The sequence below is a fragment of the Psammomys obesus genome, unplaced genomic scaffold, assembly GCF_907164565.1.
Source record: "Psammomys obesus unplaced genomic scaffold, mPsaObe1.curated_primary_1811, whole genome shotgun sequence".
Lineage (NCBI taxonomy): Eukaryota > Metazoa > Chordata > Mammalia > Rodentia > Muridae > Psammomys > Psammomys obesus.
This window is the reverse complement of record NW_026596109.1, coordinates 10877692-10902558: the sequence shown is the minus strand read 5'-3', so window position 1 is coordinate 10902558 and position 24867 is coordinate 10877692. Positions and strand designations below refer to the sequence as shown.

General features: G+C 43.9%; 1 protein-coding gene across 1 annotated transcript in view; it reads left to right on the top strand.

The window, feature by feature from the left end:
* The first annotated feature begins 1326 nt into the window (after positions 1-1326).
* The window catches only part of Zyg11b (zyg-11 family member B, cell cycle regulator), a 46347-nt gene continuing 22806 nt past the window's right edge, over positions 1327-24867 (top strand). Inside the window, exons 1-4 of the mRNA XM_055628736.1 lie at positions 1327-1332; positions 11340-11505; positions 17238-17992; positions 23219-23359. Of these exons, the coding sequence (XP_055484711.1) occupies positions 1327-1332; positions 11340-11505; positions 17238-17992; positions 23219-23359 (1068 nt within the window). The remainder of the gene's footprint in view (positions 1333-11339; positions 11506-17237; positions 17993-23218; positions 23360-24867) is intronic.

Sequence of the window (24867 nt, the reverse complement as noted above, 5' to 3'; positions counted from 1 at the left end):
CCCCCCCCCCCCCTCCCCCCCCCCCCCCCCCCCCCCCCCCCCCGTCTTCCTAGAGCTCACAGTATAGACTTGGCTGGCACACAGACTCAGTGCCACCTGCTTGTCTTCCATGTGCTAGGATTAAGGCATGTGTAGCCATGCCCAACTAGCAATGTTTCTAAGGTTATTGAGTCCCAAGAGCACATCTTGGGTACCTTCTGAATAAATAACACTTCCTTAAGGCTTCAAAGTATGAAATACAGTTACAGACCTTGTCATATACAGTGTATATTCCTTGTTTTAAGACAGGGCAAAGCTGAGCATGGCAACACACACCTGTAATCACAGCACTTGGAAAGCGGAGGTAGGAGGGTCAAGAGTTCAAGACTAACTGAATAGGGAGTTGGAGAAGGTCGGCATTGGGTACCATATGAGACCCTATCTTGGCCTCGAGAGATGGCTCACATGTTAAGAGCACTTGTTGCTCTTGCAGAGGACCCAGGTTTGATTTCCAGCACCCGCATGGTGGCTTACAGCCATCTAGAACTCCAGCTCTAGCGGCTCCTGGGGCCTCTTCTGACCTTAGAAAGCAGCAGGAATGCATGTGGTGCACTTACATACATTCGTGCAAATAAAACACACACAAAATGAATAAATCTAATTAAAACAAAACAACAAACCTGACTGTGGCTGGGGAGATGGCTCATTTGAGAAAAGTGCTTAGCATGCAAGCACTTGTTTTCATCCCCAGCACCCATCTGAATTGCTGGCTAGCCCCTGCCAGCCTGCTGCTGGGGAGGCAGAAGCGGAGGGTTGGCAAGGCCAGCTAGCGTGGGTGGACTCCAGGTTCAGTGAGAGATCTTGTTTCAAAAACAAGAAAAATAGGTGGAGGGCTTTTCAAGTGGGATTTTAACCCGGTGAAGTTTTACTGAATTAAGAGTTTAAGGGAAAGCCAGGCACAGTAGTGCAGGCCTGTAATCCCAGCACTCAGGGAGGCAGAGGCAGGTGGATCTCTGAGCTGGAGGTCAGCCTGGTCTACAAAGCAAGTCCAGGACAGCCAAGGCTACAGAGAAACCCTATCTGGAAACCTCCCCCCCCCCCCCAAAAAAAAAAAAAAAAGTTTAAGGGGGAAAAACAGATTCCAAGAAAGAGGATGGATGGATGGTGAGATGCTTCTTTTCTGTGAGGCTACTTGCCACTGAGCCTGGTGACCTGAGTTCGGTTCAGTCCCTGGGACTCACAGGGTGAGTTCTAGGCAAGCCAGCACTACATAGTAAGATTCTTTCTCAAACAACAGCACTGTCTGTTAAGATGACTTCGCTGGTAAAGAGCTCTTGACATGCAAGCATGGCGGTCTGTGCTATCCCAGGAGCCCGTGTAAAAGCTGAAAGGAGAGACTGACTCCAGAGTGGACCTATGACGTCTGCACAGGCAGCCCCCACTCCATTCACCGTGCAGACACACACCACAGTAATCACAGGCTGCTGTGGGTCAGCTGGTAGAGTGCTTGCCTAGCATGTAGGTCATCCTGAGTTCCATTTCTAGCACTTAATAAGCCAGATGTGATGGGGCATACCCTACCTCAAAACAAACAACCCAACAAGTGTGGAAGCACACACCTTTAATCCCAGTGCTAAGGAGGCAGAGACAGGCAGAGTTTTATGAGTTTGAGGTCCCTGGTCTACATTTGAGAGATCCAGGCTAGCCAAGGATGTATAGTGAGACCCTACTTTTAAAAACTAAACTAAATTAAAAACAACACATTGTTTCCAAAGGGTAGGTACAGTTTTATGGCCCTTGATCTATGCTGACAGGTAGCTTTCATGAAGCACTTTGAATGAGAATGTATATGCTTTTAGGTTTAAGTGTTTGTTTGAGGACTGGGACGGTGGCTCAACGGGTAAAGGGCCGGCTGTATAAGCATGAGGGCTTGAGTTCAGCTACTTCACACCCAGGGGAAAAGCTGGCTTGGTGTGGATTGTAACCCTAGCACCATGGGAGGAAATGGGCAGATCCCCTGAGATAATTGGCTAGCCAGTCTAGCAAGTTGATGGCTTTTTTGTTGTTGTTGTTGTTTTTTGAGGTAGGGTTTCCCTGGCTGTCCTGGAACTTGCACTGTAGACCAAGCTGTCCTTGAACTCAGATCCAGTGCCTTTGACTCCCGAGCGCTGGTATTAAAGGTGTGCACCATCGGCCTGCAAGTTGATGTTTTTTAGGCTCAGTGAGGGCCCTGTCTCAAAATGTAAGATTGAGAGGGTTAGGGAAGACACCAGGTGTCATCTCTGTCCTACACTCATACACATACATGCAATGAATGTTCCTGACAGGCTGTGCTGCTGCAGATACTTTTATGCTTGTGATGAAGACTGTCAGGCGTATAAAAAAATTATTGAACACTAAGTGCAAAAGTAGAAAGGAAGACTGGAAAAAGCTCGGTCTTTAAAGCATGGAAGCAAGGGGACCAGTTTGAATTTCGAGAACCCACAGAGGTGCTGGGTGGATGTGGTGACTTATCTGTAATCTCAGCTTCAGGAAATAGTGGACAGAAGGTTCCCAGAGCAGGCTGGCTAACCAGACCAGCCTTATCAGTGAGCTCTAGGCTTGACAGGGATAGAGACCCTGCTTCAAAGAATAGAATGAGGTGGAGGCCCTTTGAGGAAGAATCCTGATAATCAACCATGAGCTTCTATGTACACACATAGAAGCATATACACATACAGCATGTGAACAGGTAAACAAGAAAAAGGAAAATAAGAATGAGAATGTCTTTTCTGTTCAGATTCTGTTCTTCCCTGTTGTTATCTGAGGGCAGTGGATCCTAAGATTTCTTTTGTCACTGAAAACCTTCAAGAAACATGACACTGAATCTATCTAATTGTGAGTAGGAATAAAAATAAAAGCTGGTAGGAATTCAATAATGTTGTTGAATGACATTTGATACTATACTCTTCATTTTCTTTAAAAAATTTTTTTTTAAATTTCATTTGTTGTTATTGCGGCACATAGCTGCTACAGTCTGGGTAGAGGTCAGAGGACAACTCCCTGAAGTCAGTTCTCTCCCTCTAGCGTAATGTGGGCTCTAGGGAGTCAACTTTGACCGACCTCAGTCTTGTACAAAAGTGTTAACTGCTTGGCCCTCTTGCTAGTGCCCCACCCACTCTTTGCTGTGAAATTAAGGGCTTTCTATGCCCGCTGTAGCTCCCAAACACGGACACAAGCTTCAAGCACTGTAGCTGGGCAGATAACTGAGCTATGGTAACCCATCTGAGCTGGCCTACTTCCCAGCCCCATGGCCCGTTACCTGCCATCTTAGTCTCGCCCTGGCTGCTCCATGGTGGCAGCCTTCTGTCGGCTTTCCATCTTGGACTCCTTGGGATCATAAGGCCCGCCCTAACTCTTCTGCCTAACTATAGGCTGTTCAGCTCTTTGTTAATGATGGAGAACAGTCTTTATACAACACTGAGACAGGAGATGCTTTGCAATGCCAATGGCCAGACTGCAGCCAGATCTCTGCATACAGGGACCAGCATATGAATACACAGTGCACAGAACCATTCTCTAGCACTTTGGAGACTAGGTCTCACAAAGCTCAGCCTGGACTTGAACTCTGTGTAGCCAAGGACAACTGAACTCCTGGTCTTCCAGCCGTCACCTTCCAAGTGCTGGGATAGTAGGAGACTGTACGTGTAAATTTGTGGACTCCTGAAGTACACATGGACCTGCGGGGTAGATCCTGCTAGTTTAGTCTTACAACACACATTGCCTTGCACAAGTTAGGATGTGATACGTTCACATGGAGAGCAGTGGGTTACAAAGGAGTAACAGTGCTTGATAGTGTTTCATGTATGGTAGGACTTGGCAAATAGTTGTTGAATAAAGTATGGTGCACAGCAACCCTGGACCCTGCATAATGCTAGTTTGTTTGTTTGTTTGTTTGTTTGCCTCTAAGTCTTATTCATGAAACTTACTCTGTTCTTTTTGTCTAGAATGTGCTCTAGTTCTTGATGTTTAGCTGTCCCCTGAAGCCTTCCTTCCACCGTGAGGTTTTAGGCAGCGTGGCTTGTGCCCTTCCACACTGTGGCAGCTATTTATGGGGCAAGTGTTGCTGATGAGCCTGGTTCTCTCTCCAGGCTCTGAGCTACTTGAGAATGGGACAGAAATGCTCCTCTCTCTCTCTGTGTTTTGTTTTTGGGTTTGGTTTTTTTTCCTTTTTTTGAGATGGAGTTTCTCTGTGAAGCCTTGGCTGTGCTGGACTCACTGTGTAAACCAGGCTGGCTTTGAACTCACAGAGATCCGCCTGCCTCTGTCTCCCGAGTGCTGGGGTCACAGGTGTGTGCCACTCCACCAGGATGAGTAGTGTCTTTTCCAACTGTGTGTAACAGGCACTTAGTTCTTGAGATAGTAGAAAAATCTTAAGTCAACAGGTCTGTGTGGTTTGTAGAGGATTGTGTTCAGTGATGTTCACTGTGATATGAGTTCTTGTTAAGAGGGGAAAAAATTGAACTCTAGGTTGTGGAGAGGAAAAGTTTGATGATAAGAAATACTAGATCAGATACTTTCCCTTTGCTGGCTTGTTGGTACTTTGACCTAGCACAAATATTCTGTTTAATAGGAAGAGCTGGGGAGAAAGCCAAATGAGTTTTTGAAGAAATACAAAACCAGGTCCCTTCATGTAAATATTTGAAAGTTGTTTGTCTATAATTTGTGGGAGGTAGCCCCTGGAAAACAGATTTTCCCCCCACTTTTATAAACATATTTTGTTTTCTTTTTGTTTCTTGTCTTTAGTTCTACTTCATGGAAAATATTTTGGGGTGAGGAATAAATGGACAGAATCTTCTGGAGCCTCAGTTGGCCTCAACTTATAAATATGACCTTGATCTCCTGGCTAAACACTTACTTTTAGTTCTCCAGCATCTTAAAGCCATATCGGTGTTCTATTCTTTCCTTTCTTTTCCTTTATCTACCTCCATACCTCTTCTCTTCAGTCTTAGGGGACTTCTTTAAGATTTGTTTTTATTTATCTGTATGTGTGCATATGCACGCAGGCCAGCAGGTGCCTGTGGGTCTGGAAGAGGTCTCTGGGTCTTCTGGAGTTGGGAGACAGTGTGATCTGCTCAAAGGGCTCTTAGCTGCTGATCCATCATCTCTCCAGCCCTGCTTCCCTTCTTTAAACATTTTTTTTTTTTTTTTTAATGTTGTCCAGGCTGCAGTGAACTCCTAGGACCTAGGACTGCAGGTGAATGCTGCTGTGCCCAGCTTATAGTGTCCTGTTCTAAGGACATTTAAAACAAGTTTTGCAGTACCAATCATTGCCATAGTCTTAGTCTTTGGACAGTCATGTCTTTCTGCCTTCACTTAAGAATTAGTTATTTTTGATTTTATGAGTTGGGGTCTCATGTAGCCCATGCTGGTCTCAAACTCCTGATCTCTCTGTCTTTACCTCCCTGTTCGGAGATTACAGGTGTGTGCTGCTGTGCCTGGCTCTCTTGTTCTTAAAGAAAGGGTAGTAAGATCTTAGCAAGTGAAAGCTAAGCACTGTAAACTTAAATTTTGTGTAAACTTGACCTCTTAGCTTTGAAGAGAGTTAGCAGATTTTCATGCCAAGGACCCTTATTTCACTGGTGCACATATTTGCGAGCAATGTAAGGATCTTGGTTGGTTCGTTGGTTGGTTGGTTGGACTTTTGAAAAGCTGAGGACCAGACCCGGGGCTTTACCACTGAGCTCTATCCTCAGCTCATGTTGTAGCATTTTCTTTTATTGCAGAGCTAGGAATTGAATCCAGGGCCTTCTGGACGCTAGGAATGTGCTCTACTATTGTGCTTCGTGGACAGCTTTTTTTGTTTGTTTGTTTCCTTTTTTTTTTTTGAGATTAGCTCTCACTACGTAGCTTTGGCTATCTTTACATTTGCTATGTTGCCCAGGGCAGCCTTGAATTTGCAATCCTCTTCCTCACCTTTTCAGGGCTGGGATTACAAGTGTGTGCCATCATGCTTAGCTCACTTTAATATTTTAGCACTGGTCTTCACACATTCCATTTGTTCCTTATTGTTGTCTTATGAGATAGACGGAGGTCTAGCTTCACTTAACCAGAACTGCTCTTTGCATTAGGAAATCTGTGTCTGTGAACTGTGCTGTATTTCAGAGCTCAGGCTTGTAGCTGAGGGGGATAATGCTTAGGCATCTCTGTGTTACCAGCCGTATGATGTGCACATGCTCAGTGATTACTGACCTAAATTTCTGTTTCTCAGAATAGCTTTATTACATGACCTGCGAAGGAGGCTAGGAGGGGATTTATTTACCATCTGCGACCTTAGTCTTTTTTAGATAGAACTCTACCTCCTTGCCCTTTAGTACATAACTACTTGCCATATTGGCTAGGTTTTGAAGTGAAACATGCAGAAACGTTGCTTTACCACCTCCTTAATTTGGCATTTAGGAGTTTCTGAAGAGTAATCAGTGATCGCTCTGAAAGCAAAACAGCTGAGGGTGCAGCTTAGCAACAGAGCACTGAGTAGCACGGACAAGACAAGGCCAGGCATGCTGTTACACACCTTTAATCCCAGCACAGGCAGACACAGGGAGATTTCTCTGAGTTCAAGTCCAGCCCGGGGTACATAGTGAAATCTCAAGCAAGTAAGGAAGCAAAAGAGACCTTGGGTTTGAGTTCCAGCACAAAACACAAACAAAAAACTCCCCATATGTCTAGTAGTTCATATATTTGTATTCTTCTTTTTTTTAATGTGCACTGCTGTCTTTCCCTGCATGCATGTCTGTGTGATGGTGTTGGATTCCCTGGAACTGGAGTTACAGACAGTTGTAAGCTGCCTTGTGGATGCTGGGAATTGAACTGTGGATGCTGGAATCTTTGGAGGAGCAGCCAGTGTTCTTACCTGCTGAGCCATCTCTCCAGCCTGTAATATCTCTGTTCTTGAGACTACCTGATTGACCTTTCTGATTTGTAAGATGTTGTCAGAAAGGGGTAGAGAAGGGATTTGATTGTGTCTGCTATGAGGTGCCTGTTTCCAGAAGTCAGACATGGTGGAATAAGTGATAGACAGTGGGGCCGCGGATGTCACTCAGTGACACTGCGCTTGTGCAATCCTGGCACTGCAAAAGAAACGAAAATCTCTAAACCAAGGTGCTTGGAAGTCACAGTGGTGCGCGCCTAGGTGGTGTATGTCTGCCTCTAGTTCTGTTCTTTAATTTCAGCTCTGACTTGTGACTTAATATTTCTCCCTGCATAAGTCATTCTTTTTCAGGGAGTGAAGTACATCTAACATAAACTTATGCTTCCCAACTCGCTTAATACATATTTGTGGCTGTTATGTGGTAGGTGCTATTTTAGGCTTATGACTGTATCAGTGAACAAAACCTTTTTTTTTTTCCTGCTGGAACTTAACATTCTATAATAAGCATTAACATTGACTCAGCAGTTAGCATGCCGGGCACTACTTCAAGAGTTCTGCATTTAGAGTGTAGTTGTTCTGACAACAGTCCCAAGAGGTAGGTACTGTTGCCTGCATTTTTTTAAGCTCATGGACTGAAGTACAGGAAGAATAAGTTCTAATAAATTTATTTCCTAATAAAGTTACATAGTTTTGTGAGTGTCATTTTAATTCAGACAACTGGAGTCCCATGTCCAAGGTTATTGCCCAGTCCTTCAAAAAAAATGTTAATAAAAAATGCATTTCATGCCTGGCACAGTGGCACATGCTTTTAATCCCAGCACTTGGGAGGCAGAGGCAGGCAGCTCACTGTGAGTTCAAGGCCAGCCTGGTCTATAAAACGAGTCCAGGACTGCAGTGGGAAACGCTGTAAAGCATGTCACAGCCATGTATAGTGACGCACATCTGTAGGACTAAGAATTGAGGCGAGAAGACTGAAAGTTTGAGACCAACAGGGCTGCGGAGAGCGCTCCAGGCCAGTCTTTCTAGCTTCTTGCTAAATGAAGTGTGGGCTGAGAGGTGGCTCGGAGGGGATGGCAGTGTGTGCTGCTCTCCCAGAGGACCCGAGGCCACCCCAGCACTCTGCAGTGCGGTCTTCTGACCGCAGGCATTCGAGAACATGTGATGGACAGCCACACAGACATGTGCGTGTCAATAAAAATAAGATAAACCTTTCAAAGAAAAAAGTGAGCAAGGGCACGTGTGTGCGTGAGCTGCAAAGAAGGCTCAGAGGTTCAGAACACACTCAGCTCTTGCAGAAAACAAGTCTGGTCTCTGTCACCCATGTCACCGCTCACAGCCCCTCACACTCCTGCTGAGGGGACCTGATGCGCTTCTCTGGTCTCTGCAGCTCATACACACACACCTGCTCTAAATACATACATACATACATACATACATACATACATACATACATACATACATACTTAAAAAATGAAATCTGAGGGCTAGAGAGATGGCCCAGCAGTGAAACACTGGTGCTCCTGCAGCAGACCCAGGTTCGGCTCCCAGCACCCACCTGGTGGCTCACAGCCTGTAGCTCCAGTTCTAGAGGCTCTGGTGCCTCTCTGACTTCTAGAGACAGGAGGCATACATGTGAGTATCCATACAAGCGGACAACACACACAAAACAAACATAAAATGAAATCTTCAAAAAGTAAAGTTTCTCTGTGTAGCCTTGGCTGTCCTGGACTTGCTCTGTAGACCAGGCTGTCCTCAAACTCACAGTGATCCACCTGCCTCTGCCCCCCTGAGAGCTGGGATTACAGGCGTGTGCCACCACATCCAGCCTTAAAAATGCTGTTTTGATGGAGTAGGGAGGTGTGATGGGTATTTGTCCACTATTACAATCTAAAAATCATCTGGGAAGAATTTCAATGAGAGATTGTCTCTATCAGGTTGGCTTGTCTTTGGGGGGCTGTCTTGTTGCTTAAGTGAAGACCCAGCCTGAGAGAGGGTGGCACCATTCCCTGGCTGCGGGTCTACTCTGTAAGAGTAGAGAAGGGTAGCTGCGCCAGCATGGCTACCTCATTTCTCTCTGCTCGTGTGGATATGTGTGAGCAGTTGTGCTGAGCCCCTGACACCTTGACTCACCTTCTGTGATGTAATGAAATCTGGAATTGTGAGCTAAACCTTTTCCACCTATGTTGCTTTTTGTTGGTATATTTTATCACACCAACAAGAATGAAATTAGACTAGGAAACACATTTTTTAGTCCTAACGTGGATTCTGTCCTGAGAAATTACCACTGTGAGCGTGTTTATTGTTGTTTTGTTTTTCGAGATAAGAATTTCTCTATGTATCAGAGCCCTGGCTGTGCTGGACTCTCTTTATAAGCCAGGCTGGCCTCAAACTAACAGAGAGTCACCTACCTCTGCCTCCTGAATGCTGGGATTAAAGGCATTCCCACCGCTGCCAGGCAAACCTAGGTGTCTAAGATTCAGATTTTCATTACTCTGGGAAAGGACTGGTGGCACTGTATCTGGGATGTAAACGTATCTCACTTCATCCTGACAGCAGAATCCTAAGCACTAATGCCACTTTATCCTCCAGAGATGCACAGCTGAGGTCAGAATAACTAGGTGACTTGCCTAATATTACCGCAGTTCAAATCCAGTTAGTTCTGTTCTCACTAGCCAACCCTAGCACCTTTAAAGAAGTTGCTTCCTCAGTTGTAAGATGGAATGTGCAGTACTTTCCCGTTTCCTTCTTTAGGGTCTTGTAACCAGTGAACTAAGGGATCGGACTGCACTTTGCCCCTTTTAAGACCATGTTAAGCATCATTCCTAAAGGACACTTTTCGAAAGCATAGACCCGATTACTTAGGAATTCTGAAGCCAGCAGGTTGGCCACCGAGGAATTAGAGCATTTGTATTATTTTTAATTACCATATGTTTCTAGCAAGTTGTCTTTTGATCCCTGATCCCCATCCACACAGCATGGCATATACATAAAAGAATACAAACTATACTTACACACACACATACATATGTACATAATAAATACATGTGAAAGGGTTTTAAAATGAGGGTGATGAATAAAGGAAATAATGGCTAAATATTATAAAATAGTACACTTGGACAGAAAGTACCTAGTAGATGGATAACTGTATTTGTATCTTAATATTATTATTGGGACAGTTTTAGAGTTTATCTCTGTTATTAAAGCCCTTATACTTTATTCTGATTTTTTTTTTTAATTTCTTAGACTAGAATAAATTGGGTAAGCTCTCTATTATTTTTTAACCTAGAATGATGCCTCTCAACTTGTACTGGCAGGAAGATCAGGAGTTCAAACATCAGTTTACAATACATGAGAGCATGCCTCAAGAAAACAAAAAAACCCACAAAAACAAAACTTAAATCAAAAGCACTTTTGTTTTTGATGATATATAGCAGAGGTACTAAATTCCTGTTTTTGTTTCTTTGAAACAGAATCTCATGTAGTCTAGGCTGGCCTCAAACTTGCTCTGTAGTTCAGGATGACCTTGAATTCCTGATTTTTCTTTCTCTCTTGATGGGATTACAGGCATGAACCATCACATTTGCTCTAAATTTTGTTGTTTGGCTTTTTTGAAGCAGGAGGCTCACCATAGAACCCTTGATGAACTTCTTTGTTTCCCTTCCCAGGGACTGGGTTTGCAGGCAAGAGCCACCATGCTTGGCTCAAATGATTTTGTGTATAAAATAACTTAATCATATCAGATTTTAGTGAGAATTTTGTGGGAGATTAAATTGAAAGGTAAAGTAAGATTACATTTTGGTTGGTGTCCTAAGTTAATGTTTCTGTTGCTGCAACAAAACATCATGACCAAAAGCAAGTTAAGGAGGAAAGGATTTAGTTGACTTAAATTTCCATATTGCTGTTCATCACTGAAGGAAGTCAGGACAGGAACTCAAGCAGGTCAGGAACCTGAAGGCAGGAGCTGATGCAGAGGCCCTGGAGGGGTGCTGCTTACTGGCTTGTTCCCTATGGCTTGCTCAGCCTGCTTTCTTAGAGAACCCTGGACCACCAGTCCAGGGATGGCACCACCACAACGGCTGGGCCTCCCCAACTGATCACCAATTAAGAAAATGCCTTATAGCTGGGTCTTATGGAGGCATTTTCTCAACTAAGGTTCCGTCCATTCAGATAACTCTAGTTTGGGTGTCAAGCTGACATAAGACAGATCAGTACAGAAGGATCCAGATACAAAAGTCGCAGTTGCAGAGTTGTGTCTCTGTGCTTGTACATGGTGGTGCTCACGGTTCACCTCAGTGCTGCGGAGGAAGAAGCAGACGGGGCTCAGATCAGTGTTCACTGTGCCTCAAGGCGACACATCTGTGTTGAATGAGGATGTGTACATTCTCTCCTTTTCTGGAAACTAATTTGTTCTTTGTGTGTGTGTGTTCTATGTTCCTTTCTGCACTCCAAGGAGGAAGCGTCTCCGTATTCCTTACTTGACATCTGCTTGAGCTTCCTGACCACTAACCTGGAGAAGTTCTGCTCAGCCAGACAAGATGGAACACTGTGTCTGCAGGAGCCTGGAGTGTTCCCGCAGGAGGTGGCCGATCGGCTCCTTCAGACCATGGCATTGCATGGTAAGTGATGAAAGGTGGCAAAGAGAGTGAGTGCTGTTTGTTGGCATTGGATTTTAGAATGCTGCTGTGGCTCACTTACTTATTCTCTTAGAAAGAGTAGAAAAAGTCAGAAGAACCTGATTCTAGGAAAAGGATTCAGGTGGTTTTGCCTGAGATTTAATGATTTTTTTTTTCCCCTTTCCAGTTTAGGCAAAACTTTATTTTTCTTTTTTTTTTTTATTTAAGAGTCAGTTCTTTAAAAGATATACACATATTTAAATTTATTTGTATTATGTGGATGAATGTTTTACCTGTATGTATGCATTGTGCATCCCTGGTGCCCATGGAGATCAAAAGAAGGTGTCAGGTCTCTTCGAACTGGAGTTAGCGATGCTGTGAAGCATTAAATGGATGCTGGGATCTGAATCTGGCACTCTCCAAGAGCAGCAATGCTCTTAAGCACTAAGCATCTCATCAAGACCTACACAGTGATTCTTTCACGAGGAACTTCTCTAACTGCAGTACTTCTGTTTAGAAGGCAACAGGTTTATAAAGACCTTCAGACAGTCTCATGTAGCCCAGGCTAGCCTCAAACTCACTGTCAGTGGAGGTGACCTTGAACTTCTGATCATGTTGCAGCCACAAAATCCTAAATTGTACAGGGCACAGTGGCACACCTCTTTAATCCCAGCACTTGGGAGGCAGAGGCAGGTAGATCTCTGAGTTTGAGGCTGGTATGATCTATAAAGAAAGCTCCGGGACAGCCAGGGCTACACAGAGAAACTCTGTCTTGAAAAAAACGATAGATAGATAGATAGATAGATAGATAGATAGATAGATAGATAGATAGATAGATAGATAGATAGAAGATAGATAGATAGATGAAAATTCTAGGTTGCTGGTATTGCAGGCTATACAGAGAAACTCTGTCTCAAGAAAAACATAAATAAATAAATAAAGTTCTAAGTTGCTGGTTTTGCAGATGTATTATCACACCTGGTTTACACTGGTTTGTGCAGTGCCGGGAATTGAACCCAAGACATTGTGTTAGGTAGGTCCTCCACCAACTAAGCTACATCTTGAAAATACATTGGGCAAGTATTATCTGTGAGATTATAGTTACATAATTGAGATTTTGGTTGTTTCTATTTAAGATGTAAACCGTAGAAAAGTACCACATTTCTTTAGGCTTTAAAAATGCTGACAAGTAAGGAATATGATTTGCTTACAGCTAGGAGAGAGAATGAGTACCTAGGTGTGGTGGTTTGAATGAGAATGGCCCCTATAGGCTCAGTTGTTTAGTGAAACTGTTGGGGAAAGATTAGGAGGTGGGGCTTGGGAGGAGGTGTGTCATGGGAGGTGGGCTTTGAGGGTTTAAAAACTTCCATTGCCATTGCAGTTAACTCTGGCTCTCTGCCTGCTGCTTGGGGATCAGATGTGAGCACTCAGCTCCTGCTCCAGCGCCACGCCTGCTACCTACTGCCGTGTTCCTACCGTGGTGCTCATGGACTAACCTTCTGGCACCAAGCAAGCCCCTAGTTAAATATCTTGGTCATGGTGTTTCTTCACAACAGTAGAACAGTAATGAAGACATTAGGAACTATAGTAATTATCCCTACTTATAAATGAATGTTGGAACTGAGATTCTGAGAGGTAACGTGCCGAAGGTCAGAACGCTGTGAAGTCGTCGGTTCCCCATTATTGGAATGTCTGTGTCTGTAAACATGCCTTCCCTGCTGTGCCATACAGCCTTCTTACACCTACCTGTGAGGTGTCCCTGCTTCTAGAGGCCAGATAGAATTTGTGGTTTACTGTGACATATATGAAAAATACTGTTGGGGTGCTGGAAAGATGACTCAATACTAAAGTACTTGCAATGCCAGTGTAAGGACTTAGGGTCCCCAATGTCCTGTGAGCAGCTAGCTGTGTCAAGGGATGAGGACAAGAAGAGATCACTGCTGCCATCCTGAAAAAAAAAACAAACAAACAAACAAAAAAAAACCCTGCAAGCTCCAGGCTCAGAGACCCTGTCTCAAAAGAAGAAGACCAGAACGGGGGAGGAGGACACATGAAACCTCCTCTGGCCTCCCACACCCACCCATACTAGATGTACAAAAAGGAAAAAAGAAAGAAGGAAATTGTTAGGAGTGAATGCAGAATGTGCGTCCCAAAGAAGTGAGGGAAATGAAACTGTAGTCGAGGTATAGTTTAGAAAAGCAAACCTCTGTATTCCTTTATTTTCACTGAATTGCTTCAGTCACACCCTGACACAGGAGCCAGGATAACTGACAATAAGGAGGACACATGTTGAAAGGGGTCACTCACAGAGCTACACAACCTAAGGAATGATGTAACACCAACATCTCTCAGTGATCATGCGCAGGACGTTCAATCTAAAACTCTGCTTTAAGAAGCCAGGTGTGATGAGCCCAAGCAATAGCTCAGTGGGTAGAGTGCCTGTTGCCTAGGCTGATGACCTAGTTCAGCTCCACAGAGCCATGTGGTGGAAGGAAAAACTTGACTTCCACAAGTTGTCCTCTGACTTCCATGTGCAGTCAGGCATGCATACACACTCCACAAAGTAAAGAAAAGCTAGGAGTATTAGCACATGCCCGGAATAGCAACACTTGGGCAAGAGACTGGGGCAAGATGAGCAGCTCACAGCCATCCTTAGCTACAGAGTGAATTTGACTTCAGTCTAGACTACATGAAAACCTATCCCCCCAAAGAAAGTTTCAGTTAGGTATTCTATTAGTTTCTTTTCTGTTGCTGTTTGTTGTTTTTTGTTTTTTTGAGACAGGGTTTCTCTGTGTAGCCCTGGCTGTCCTGGAACACACCCTGTAGACCAGGCTGGCCTCCAATTGAGAGATCTGCCTGCCTCTGCCTTCTGAGTGCTGGGATCAAGAGATGTGCACCAGCTTTTCTGGTATTGTTGTCAGATGCATGTCTGGTGCCTGCAGAAGCCAGGGATGATGTTGGTTTCCCTAGAACTGGACGTACAGTTGGTTGTGAGCCACTGTGTGGGAACTGAGTGTTCCACCTGGGTCCTCTTAACCCTTGGCAGGTTTGCTTAACCTGCCAAGGCATCTCCCTAGTCCTAGCATAGTTTTTTGTTTTGTTTTGGCCAGTTTGTGACACTTTGTTCATATAACTGGGGAAAGACATACTCACAAAGGAAAGCAGTAAGATTCATTTAGATTAAAGCAAAAGTTCAGGTTTGGATACACTCCCAAGAGAGGCAGGAGGCTGCCTGAGAGAGTACTGGGGGCCTTGGTTACTGTTTGGAGTTTAGTAGGAGGAGGAGCTGTGCAGGTGATGTTGGTGGTGGTTCTCTGTTTTGATTGACAGGTTTGGGTTGTACAGCCTTTTCTCTACTGCATAAGTCCTTTACCGTGATGCAGCTGTTTTAACCAGATGTGTGCCCAGCACTTGGGAGGCAGGGGAAGGTAGATCTCCTGAGGTAAGGCCAAGCCAGTCTATCCAGAGAGTTACACAGAGAAACCCTGTCTCTAAAAAAGAACCCTCAGAGGACACAGTTTGCCTTGACGCTCATAGCCGACAACCTGTGCAGGCTGGATTGGCCCAGATGCTAGAGTATCTTACAACATGTTTGAGTAGAAGCAGGGTGTTGCTAGGGGGCTGCTAAGAAGAGCAACTTGTTTTTAGTGCTAAAGCGGGTGTATGTGCGTGTGTGTGTGTGTGTGTGTGTGTATGTGTGGGGGGGTTATTAGGTTGCCAACAGGTTTCAAGGTACATTGTTAAGAAGGGTTGTGCTATTGCAACTCTGGGTGTCTAGAGTTGGTTGCTAAGCTACTTCCTGTGCGTGCTTCATTACGTGTTGAACAACAGCTAAGCTTTGAACATGATGAGTAAGTGCTCCACCACTTAGCTATGCCTCTAGCTCAGACAAAATGCCTCAGTTCTGAGTTGATATTGGCTGTGCAGCTTGAGTGGCCTTGTTAGTATGGACCAGCTGAGGTGACAATAAAAATTCTTCCTTTAACTTCATAGTACTTATTTATCTTAACCCCGATGCCACAGCCACATTAGAGCACATTTTATAGGTGTGGCTGTTATTTCTTTCTTCGTAGGTATTGTTGGGTGTGTAAATTTTTGAGGTGTGGCTCCAAAGTGTCATATTCTTGCAGCACTATTCTCTAATCGGTCATTTCTAGGAGAATTTTACTTTGCTCATTTTATCTGCATTTGTCCTACACAGAGGATCTATAACTGTTTGGTGGTTGTTTTTGTTTGTTTGTTTCTTCCTCTTTTTAAAGGAAAAAAACCTACTTAAACGTTTGTGTGTATGTGTGTAAGAGAGAGACAGGGTTTAACTATATAGTGAACTCACAGTGATCTTCTGGCCTCCGTGTCTCCAGTGCTGGGATTACAGGCATGTACTACTTATGCTCAGATGCTAAATCATTTCAGTAAGGTTTCAAGCACTGGCTACCATTGTGAGGCCAGTGGGAGACAAGGTGAGACCATGTCTTAAAAACAAACAGAAACACCAGAGGCTGCTAAGGTAGCTCCCTGGATAAAGAGGGTTGCTGCCAAACCTATGAGTTCTGTTCTAGGGATCCATGTGGAGAAGGAAAGAACTAAGTACACAGCTGTTTTCTGACCCCACACTCACGCCATATCATGAACACATGTGCACACACATGAAGAAAGAAGTACAATTTTATCTGGGCGTGGTTGTGTACACCTGTAATCCCAGCACTCAGGGAAGCAGAGGCAGTTCCAATATCTGTGAGTTCGAGGCCACCTTGGTCTACAGAGTGAGTCCAGGACAGCCAAGGCTACACAGAAACCCAGTCTCAAAACAAAACAAAACAGAACAATACAGTTTTTCAAAATTTAAAGACTAAAGCCAGGTGTTTGAGGCCAGCCTGGTCTACAAAGCATGTTTCAGGACACACAGGACAACCCTGTTAACGAAATAAAGCAAAAAACTAAACCAAAATAAAAAGGTTTCAGATCTGGCTAGTGGGTTGTTTGTTTGTTTGTTTGTATTTTTTTTTAAGACGGGGTGTCAATGTAGTCTTGATTGTCTTAGAGCAGGCTATGTAGATAAGGCTGGTCTTGAACTCACAGAGATCTTCCTGTCTCTGCCTCTTGAATGCTGTGTACAATCACACCCAGCTCTGGCTAATGATTTAATAATGAATTCTAGCCATTATATCTACCAACTGTATTGTGTAAGTATGTTTGTGTAATAATGTGTTGTAAACTTAAAATATAGTAGAAATATATTGTTATCCTTAAACCTCATTCATATATAAACTCTGCAAGGTCTGTTGAAGATCCTCTTCCGTGGCCACTTTGGTATCAAGAATAATGGAGACTCAGTCCTCAAAGTACCCCATTTCTAGAACCTGAATCCTTTTCCTTTTTCACAGAAGAAGAGTATAGGCAGTCACAGTTGGCCGTCAGGTGTGTAAGCCTGTAGCCCTTTGGCTATAACTGGTTCTATCTAGTGCTGGCAAGTATAGTTGCCTGTGTATCTAACAGGGTGGAGAATCTCCATAATATCTGTTTTATTCTAGTTCTGCTGTTGCTAGCTCCATAATCTTGGAACGTCCCCTTTTGGTCTCCCTCTAGGGAGTAGCATCTTCATCTCACTGAACTGTATCAAGTGAAATGCGGCCGCATGGAAGTATGTTAGAAGTGTAAAGTGTGGTGGGAATTTTGCTCTTCTCTGGCTGCTTTTTTTTTTTTTTTTAATTAAAATACTGCTTATTTTTCCCTAGGTCTGCTGAATGATGGAACTGTGGGAATTTTCAGAGGGAACCAGATGCGCCTGAAGAGAGCTTGCATCCGCAAAGCAAAGATTTCTGCTGTTGCTTTCCGGAAAGCCTTCTGCCACCACAAGCTAGTAGAACTTGATGCCACCGGTGTGAATGCGGACATCACTATCACAGACATCATTAGTGGCCTTGGCAGTAACAAGTGGATCCAGCAAAACCTTCAGTGCTTAGTGCTGAACTCCCTAACTCTGTCCCTCGAGGACCCCTATGAGCGGTGTTTCAGCCGGCTTTCTGGCCTTCGAGCACTGAGCATCACTAACGTGCTCTTCTACAATGAAGATCTGGCTGAAGTCGCTTCGCTGCCGAGACTGGAGAGCCTGGATATTTCCAACACCTCAATCACAGATATCACTGCCCTGCTGGCCTGCAAAGACCGGCTCAAGTCTCTCACCATGCATCATTTGAAATGCTTAAAAATGACCACTACCCAGATCCTGGATGTGGTTCGGGAACTAAAATATCTGAATCATCTTGACATCTCAGATGATAAACAGTTTACATCAGACATAGCGCTTCGATTATTAGAGCAGAAGGACATCTTGCCCAATCTTGTCTCCCTGGACGTTTCAGGGAGAAAGCATGTGACAGATAAAGCTGTTGAAGCCTTCATTCAGCAGCGGCCCAGCATGCAGTTTGTAGGTTTGCTGGCCACAGATGCTGGTTACTCTGAATTCCTTATGGGCAAAGGACACTTGAAGGTTAGATCTCAAAAAATCTATTTTGTTTGGTCAGTTTTTTTTAGGTCCACAAGACTTCATTAGGGTAAATGTCTAATCTATGAAACAAGGCATGGAAATCATTGTATAGTGGAAAGGCTTGCATTAGAGTAATAATCCCAACTGAAAGTCCAGTGGGGCCAAGCATGGTGAATGCTTTAATGTAAGTACTCAAAGAAGCAGAGGAAGATGAATTTCTGTGTATTCCAGGCCAGCCTGGTGTACATAGCGAGCTTCAGGCCACCCAGGGCTACGTAGTAAGACCGTCTCCAAAAAAGTCCAGAGAGGCCTGGAGATGGAGTTCATTTGGTAGAGTGCATACCTCTAATCCCAGAACTCTGGAGGCAGAGGCAGGCAGATTCCGATTTGAGGCCAGCCTGTTTACATACAGAATTCCTGGCCAGCCAGGGCTATGTAGTGAGACACTGTCGCAAATAATTAATAGTAATGCTAATAACAATATTTTAAAATATTTGGGCTGGAGAGATGGATGGCTCAGCAGCTGAGAGTGCTGGCTGCATTTCTAAAGGACCTGCCTATGTTCCACACCCAGCACGCCCCATGACGGCTCACAGCCGTCTGTAGCTAGTCCCAGGCGATCTGATGCCTTCTAGCATTCATAGGCACTAGGCACACATGCAATGAACAGACATATATGCAGACAAAAGCCATACATATAAATAAGCAAATAATATATATCTTAAGAATGAGCCAGTTCTTGCTGTCTGTAGCACTGGAGAGTCTGAGGCCAGCCTCAGCTACATAGCAAGGTCCAGGCGAGTCAGGTCTGCACGGTGATGATGTCTAGAGCAAACAAAGATCATTAGAGCTTTTTATTAAATATGTAAAAGGTTGATGTTTCTTTGACTACTGATTTGACAGCTTAAAAATAAGACAGGTTGAAGGAAGAGGGCTGAAATTGCCTATCTCTTTTGTTAGAATGATCCAATTTAGTGTAATTGCTAAGAAACAGTTTTCTCAGTACTGTGTTGTGATAAGTTTAGGTTCGCTTTTGGCTGTATGTGCCTGTTCATAAGGCCACAATAATTGATGCAAAAACCAGCCAGTATAATTTCCCAGCATTTATGTGGGGTGGGCGTTTATTACGCTTTCATAAGCATTACTTATTTTGCCATCTCCAGTGTCCTGCCTCAGATACCTGGGTCCTGGAATTACAGATGTGAGCCACCATACCTGACTTAAGAAAATGGTTGGGGGCAAGAAAGATGGCTCAGCGGTTAACATCACTTTTTGCTCTTCTAGAGGACCCAGGTTCAGTTCCCAGCACCTACGTTGCCGCTCATAATTGTCTGTAGATCTGGTTCCTGGAGATCCAACATGCTCACACAGACATTGCAAGCAAAACACCAGTGCAGTAAACAAAAACAGAAAAAAAAGAAAAGTTTTCCTTTCTTTTGTCTTTGTTTGTTGTTTGTTGTTGTATCAAGAGAGGGCCGCATCACTGTGCAACCCTGGCTGGCCTGGAACTCACTATTCACAGTGATCCTTCTGCCTTTACCTGTAGAGTGCTCTGATTAGTGGTGTGTGCCTGCATAACCTGTCCCAAGAGATGTTCTCTTTACGTGATTTTGTGTGTGCAAGTGTTTTGCCTGGATGTGTATGTACCATTTGTGTTGTTGGTGCCTGCAGAGGGCATCAGGTCCCTTGGGACTGGAGTTTCGCACAGTTGCGAGCTGTCATGTGGGTGCTGGGAAGTGAAGTCAAGTCCTCTGAAAGAGCCTCCAGTGCTCCTAACTGCAGAGTCATCGCTCCAGCTCCAGAAATGGTTTTCTTAAGGGTCACAGCCCGCTGGTCTTAGAACCTGTCCTGTGCCTCAGACTCTGAATCTAAAGCTTCCCACTGCACCTACGACTTCTACTGAAGTAAGTTTCAGCTTGGCTTTTCCTCCGTTTTCACTTCCACCAGAGCTGGCTTTCTGACCTATGGTTTTGTCACCATTAGTTCCGTCAGTCTGGCACTTCCCAAGTTTGGTTCTTACATATGCTGGCCGCCTCACTTCCAAGGCTCACCTTGTCACCCAAGCTCTGCACTCCTACGAATTCCTGGAAATCTGCTAAGTCCAATTTTAATTCTCAGACTTCATCCTGTTTGACCCAAAGTGGTATTGGACAAAGTTGATGTTGCCTTCCTCCTTGTAATACTTTTTGCTTTTTAAACTTAGCTTCTATGATATCATACTTATCTTGTTTTGCTTCTTTTCTTTTTGTTTCTTGTTTTTTGTTTTCCTTGTTTCTCTGTGTAGCCCTGGCTTTACTGGGCTTTGTAGCCCAGGCTGGCCTCTGCCTCCTGAGTCTGGGATTAAAGGCAGGCACCACCAACCCCACCTGTTTCTTGTTTTTCTTTTATTGTGATTTTCCTCGTTTTTTTTTTTTTTTTTTTTTTTTTTTTTTTTTTTTAAGGCTTCTGCTGTTGAAATGTTCCAAGCCATAGCCATGCAAATTTGTGTTTGTTTTTTTTTTTTAATTTTGTTTCCATAATTAGTCTTACCTCAAAGGCTGAGAAGCAATTATTCCCATAGGCTCTTCTAAGCTGTCCACTCACTGTGGGTGATGGAATCGAACCTCAATCCTCTGCAAGAGCGATACAGACTCCTCACCGCTGAGGCAGCTCTTCAACCCTGGAGTTTCTTTGCAGCATCTGTTGTTTATAGGTTCTTCTTGTCTTCCTTTTTGTTATTGTATTTTAGATTTGGAAATTTTATATGTGGTGCTAGAAATCAAACCCAGGTACTCTACAAAAATAACAAGTATTCCTAACCACTAAGCCCTCTTTCTAGCTTCATTCCTCTCTCCTTTTTTGTTTCATTTTTGTTTTTGTTTTTTTGTTTTGTTTTGTTTTTTGAGACAGGGTTTCTCTGTGTAGCCTTGACTGTCCTGGATTCCCTTTTAGACCAGGCTGGCCTTGAACTCACAGTGATTCCCCTGCCTCTGCCTCCCTGAGTGCTGGGACTACAGGGGTGTGCCATGCCCTTCTCCCTTTTTTTTTTTCTTTTGTGACAGGATCTTACTGGGTAGCCCTGGCTGCCTTAAACTCATAGAGATCCACCTATGATTCCCATTTGCTGGAATTAAACACATGAACATTGTGCCCAGCTCCCCCAACCCCCCATGCCCACCCCTTTTTTGAGACAGGGTATAGGGTATCACTCACCTGGAACATCTTGGCTGGCCTAGAACTCAGATCCTTCTGCCTCCTTGTTACTGGGATTAAAGTCATGCACCATACCCAGCAATCGTCTCTTTCTTTCTTCTTTTTTTTTCAAGACAGGGTTTCTCTGTGTAGCCTTGGCTGTCTTTGATCTTTATTTCTTTTAAATATTTTTTAAAAGATTTGTTTATTATGTACACAGTGTTCTGCTTGCATGCAGAATACTGTATAAATAATAAACATTTTTAAGAAAATTATTACATTTATTTAGATTTACATGTGAACGTCATAGTTCAACTTGCAGGAGTAGGTTCTTTTATATGGGTCCCAGGAACTGAGTTCAGGTCTTCATGCTTGGTGGCAGGTGCTTTTACCCAGTGATGTGTTTCATAGGCCCTTCCTTCCTTTCCTTTTCCTTTAAACTCATCTACTGGTGAGGCATGTTGCTTCATGCCTTTATTCCCCGCTCTTGGAAGGTGGAGGCAGGTGGATCACTGTGTTCAGAGCCAACCTGGTCCACACAGAGTTGTAGGCCAAACGAGTATACATAAAGAGACTGTCTCAAAAACAAAACAACAACAACAACAAAAAACTGGTCTACTGAAAACAAACAAGTCAGTCCTTTTTTGACTTTTAGAGTTCTCCTTAGAGTAGACTTTTAGATTTTGTTGTTGTTATACACATGTGTGGTCCATAATTCTTTTTGTCTTTTTTGTGGGTAGGGGTGAGGAGTTGGGATAGGTAGGGTATTGTTGTTTTTCACACTGGCCTGGAGCTTACTGTGTAGTCCAGGTTAGCTTTGAACTTACGATTCTTCTGCCTCAAACTCTTAAATGCTCAGATTCAGTTGTGAGCCACCATTCCTATATTTTCTGCAAATTAGCAGCTAGGTTTGGAGTTTAGTTAGGTTAATGTTTGGTCCCTTTGGCAAGACCTGTACTTATTGTCCTCTTTGACTGGGCTGTCAAATGTGTGGTCTTCTCTTCCTGTAACATCAGCAGTTACTGGTGTTTGGTATCAGGTTACTAAGTCATTGGAGATTGTATAATACCTAGATTTGGTCATTCACTGGAGAACATTATGATGTCTTAGTCATTGTTTGTATCTGTACACGCATGGTGTGTGTGTGTGTGTGTGTGTGTGCGCGCACATGCGCCCCTGGTGAGTATGTAAATGTTAGATTGGTTCCTAACTTGGGTTTTGGGGATCACACTCGGGTCACTAGGCTTGCATGGCAACACCTTCACCCACTGAGCCATCTCACCAGCCCTGTATCTTAATCATTTCTGTCTCTCTTGCTTATTTGATTACTTTATAGTCACTTCTTGTCTGTATTTGGTTGCATAGTGGTCTCTGAGCCACATTTAATATAATTATAATGATCTGTAAGTTAAGTTTAAGTTGAATAAACCTTAGGGACCTTGATAGGTTTGGGGAAATTAACAGATTATTTGATGGACACATATTAAGTGCTCCTTCTGAGTCATTCATAATGCTAGTCATTGTTGGTCACTGAAGTGGGAGGGCCATGATAACCAGGAAAAGACATTTGGGGGAACCTGATTTAGATTGGTATATCAAGAAAGGCTTTCTCTAAAGACAGGCTTGACTTGACAGAGGAAGGACGAATACAACTTAGTGAAGCAAAGAGAGAGAGTTTTAGAGTGGGCAGTGTGGGATAACCCTCTGCTGAGATAGTGCTTGGCTTTTTGAAAGACCAAGGGAACAACACGCAGTGTCAGTAGCGTGAGTTAAGGGAAGGGGTTTACCCCAAGAGACAGCCAAAAAATGGAGGCAGCAAGCCTTATGGAATGTTAAATGTCGAGATTTATTCCATGTGCCGTGTAGAAAATACTACCCACAGGCTTGTGCTGGTCTAATCCACTGTGCATCTCTGAAGGGTGGTGGCTGTACGTGGGTTACAAAGCATCGTTCCCGTTTGTTTCAGGCCTTACTTGGTTGTTTTATAGAATGCTGATGTGAAGATGGAGAAAGGTAGAGATGAAAGGACTCTAAACGCTCCTCTTTTGGTGTTCAAAGGTATCTGGAGAGGCCAACGAAACTCAGATCGCAGAAGCGCTGAGGCGGTACAGTGAGAGGGCATTTTTTGTCCGGGAGGCTTTGTTTCATCTTTTTAGCCTGACTCATGTGATGGAAAAAACAAAGCCTGAAATTTTAAAGGTAAGAACAAGAAACTGGTGATGGAAAAATCTGAAATTACTTTTCTGGTGGGTTTTTTTGTATAGTCTTTGACTTATTTATTTTTATTTTTAATGGGCTTGAAGATCCCAGTTTTAGTTATTAGTTATAAGAAGTTAATTGCATTTACTACTCAAGTTTCCAGTAGTCTCCTTAAGTAAGGATTCCCAGTGCTATTTAATCACTTCAGACCAGTACCCCCTGTGATGTTTATTATAAGAGAGTGGACGTAGAGGAATGGCATAGTGTACCGTTTTGTGTGTAAACCTTGTGTACGTCCCACTCAGAAGCATTTTAGAAATAGAGTATTAGAATTCCGTGAGGTAGGGTGGCAGGAGAGATTGCTCATTGGGAAAGAGCATTTACTGGGCAAGCATGAAGATCTGAGTTCAAATCCTAGCACCACATTAAAAAAGAAAAAAGCAGTGTGGCTTTGGATGCCTGTATCTCCTGAGCTGGGGGCAGGTGTGGGTAGGAGGTCACCAGAGCTTGCTGGCACCAGTGTCGGTCCACAAGAGACCCTGTCTCAGGGTGGAATGCGACACAGCAGGACAACCAGTATCTTAATTGGCCTCTGCTGGAGCCTTGGCAGTGTGTTCAGCAGTAAAGAGGAGATGTGGGGTCAGCCACTAAGGTAAAGCAGCATACATTCACACACACGTTATGCTGCTCTGGAAGAGCAGCCAGTGCTCTTAACTTCTGAGCCATCTCTCTAGCCCCTACAATCATTTCTTAATCATGAGTTTAAATTGTACATAATGATTACAGTTTGTTTGTTTTTTTCACCTCTGAGGCAGGGTTTCCCTGTTTTAGCCCTGGCTGTCCTGGTACTCACTCTGTAGACCAGGCTGACCTTGAACTTACATTGATTCACCTGCCTCTGCCTCCCTGAGTGCTGGGATTACAGGCGTGTGGCACCGCCATCCAGCTAAGTTTCATATTTAAGAATAAGCTATCGTAAGCCCCACATCTGATTTTGCTTTTCTTGAGACAGCAGAAAAGGAAGACTCTGCCCTGTGCTGTACAGCACTGAGTCCTCACGGTGCACTGACTCTTCAGCAGGCGTGTCATTACAAAACCGGGAAGATCGGATTTTATCGTGGACACACAAGTTGTCTTTTTAAAAAACTTTTATTCATTTATTTTTATGTGCATTGGTGTTTTGCCTGAATGTATGTCTGTATGAAGGTGTCAGATCTTGGAGTTACAGACAGTTGTGAGCTGCCATGTGGGTGCAGGGCATTGAACCTGGGTCCTCCCAAAGGACAGTCAGTGCTCTTAACCACTGAACCATCTCTTTAGCCCTCCCTCCAGAACTTCAGTCTTAACAGTGGTCACGGAACCGCAATTACTCTCTTTGATCATTAGCCTGTGGGTGAAATCGGGCTCGCTGTGTTCTTGCTTCCTGACCTTAGCAGACCTTTCATTTAGTAACTAGGAGTGTGTGTGTGTGTGTGTGTGTGTGTGTGTGTGTGTGTGTGTGTGTGTGT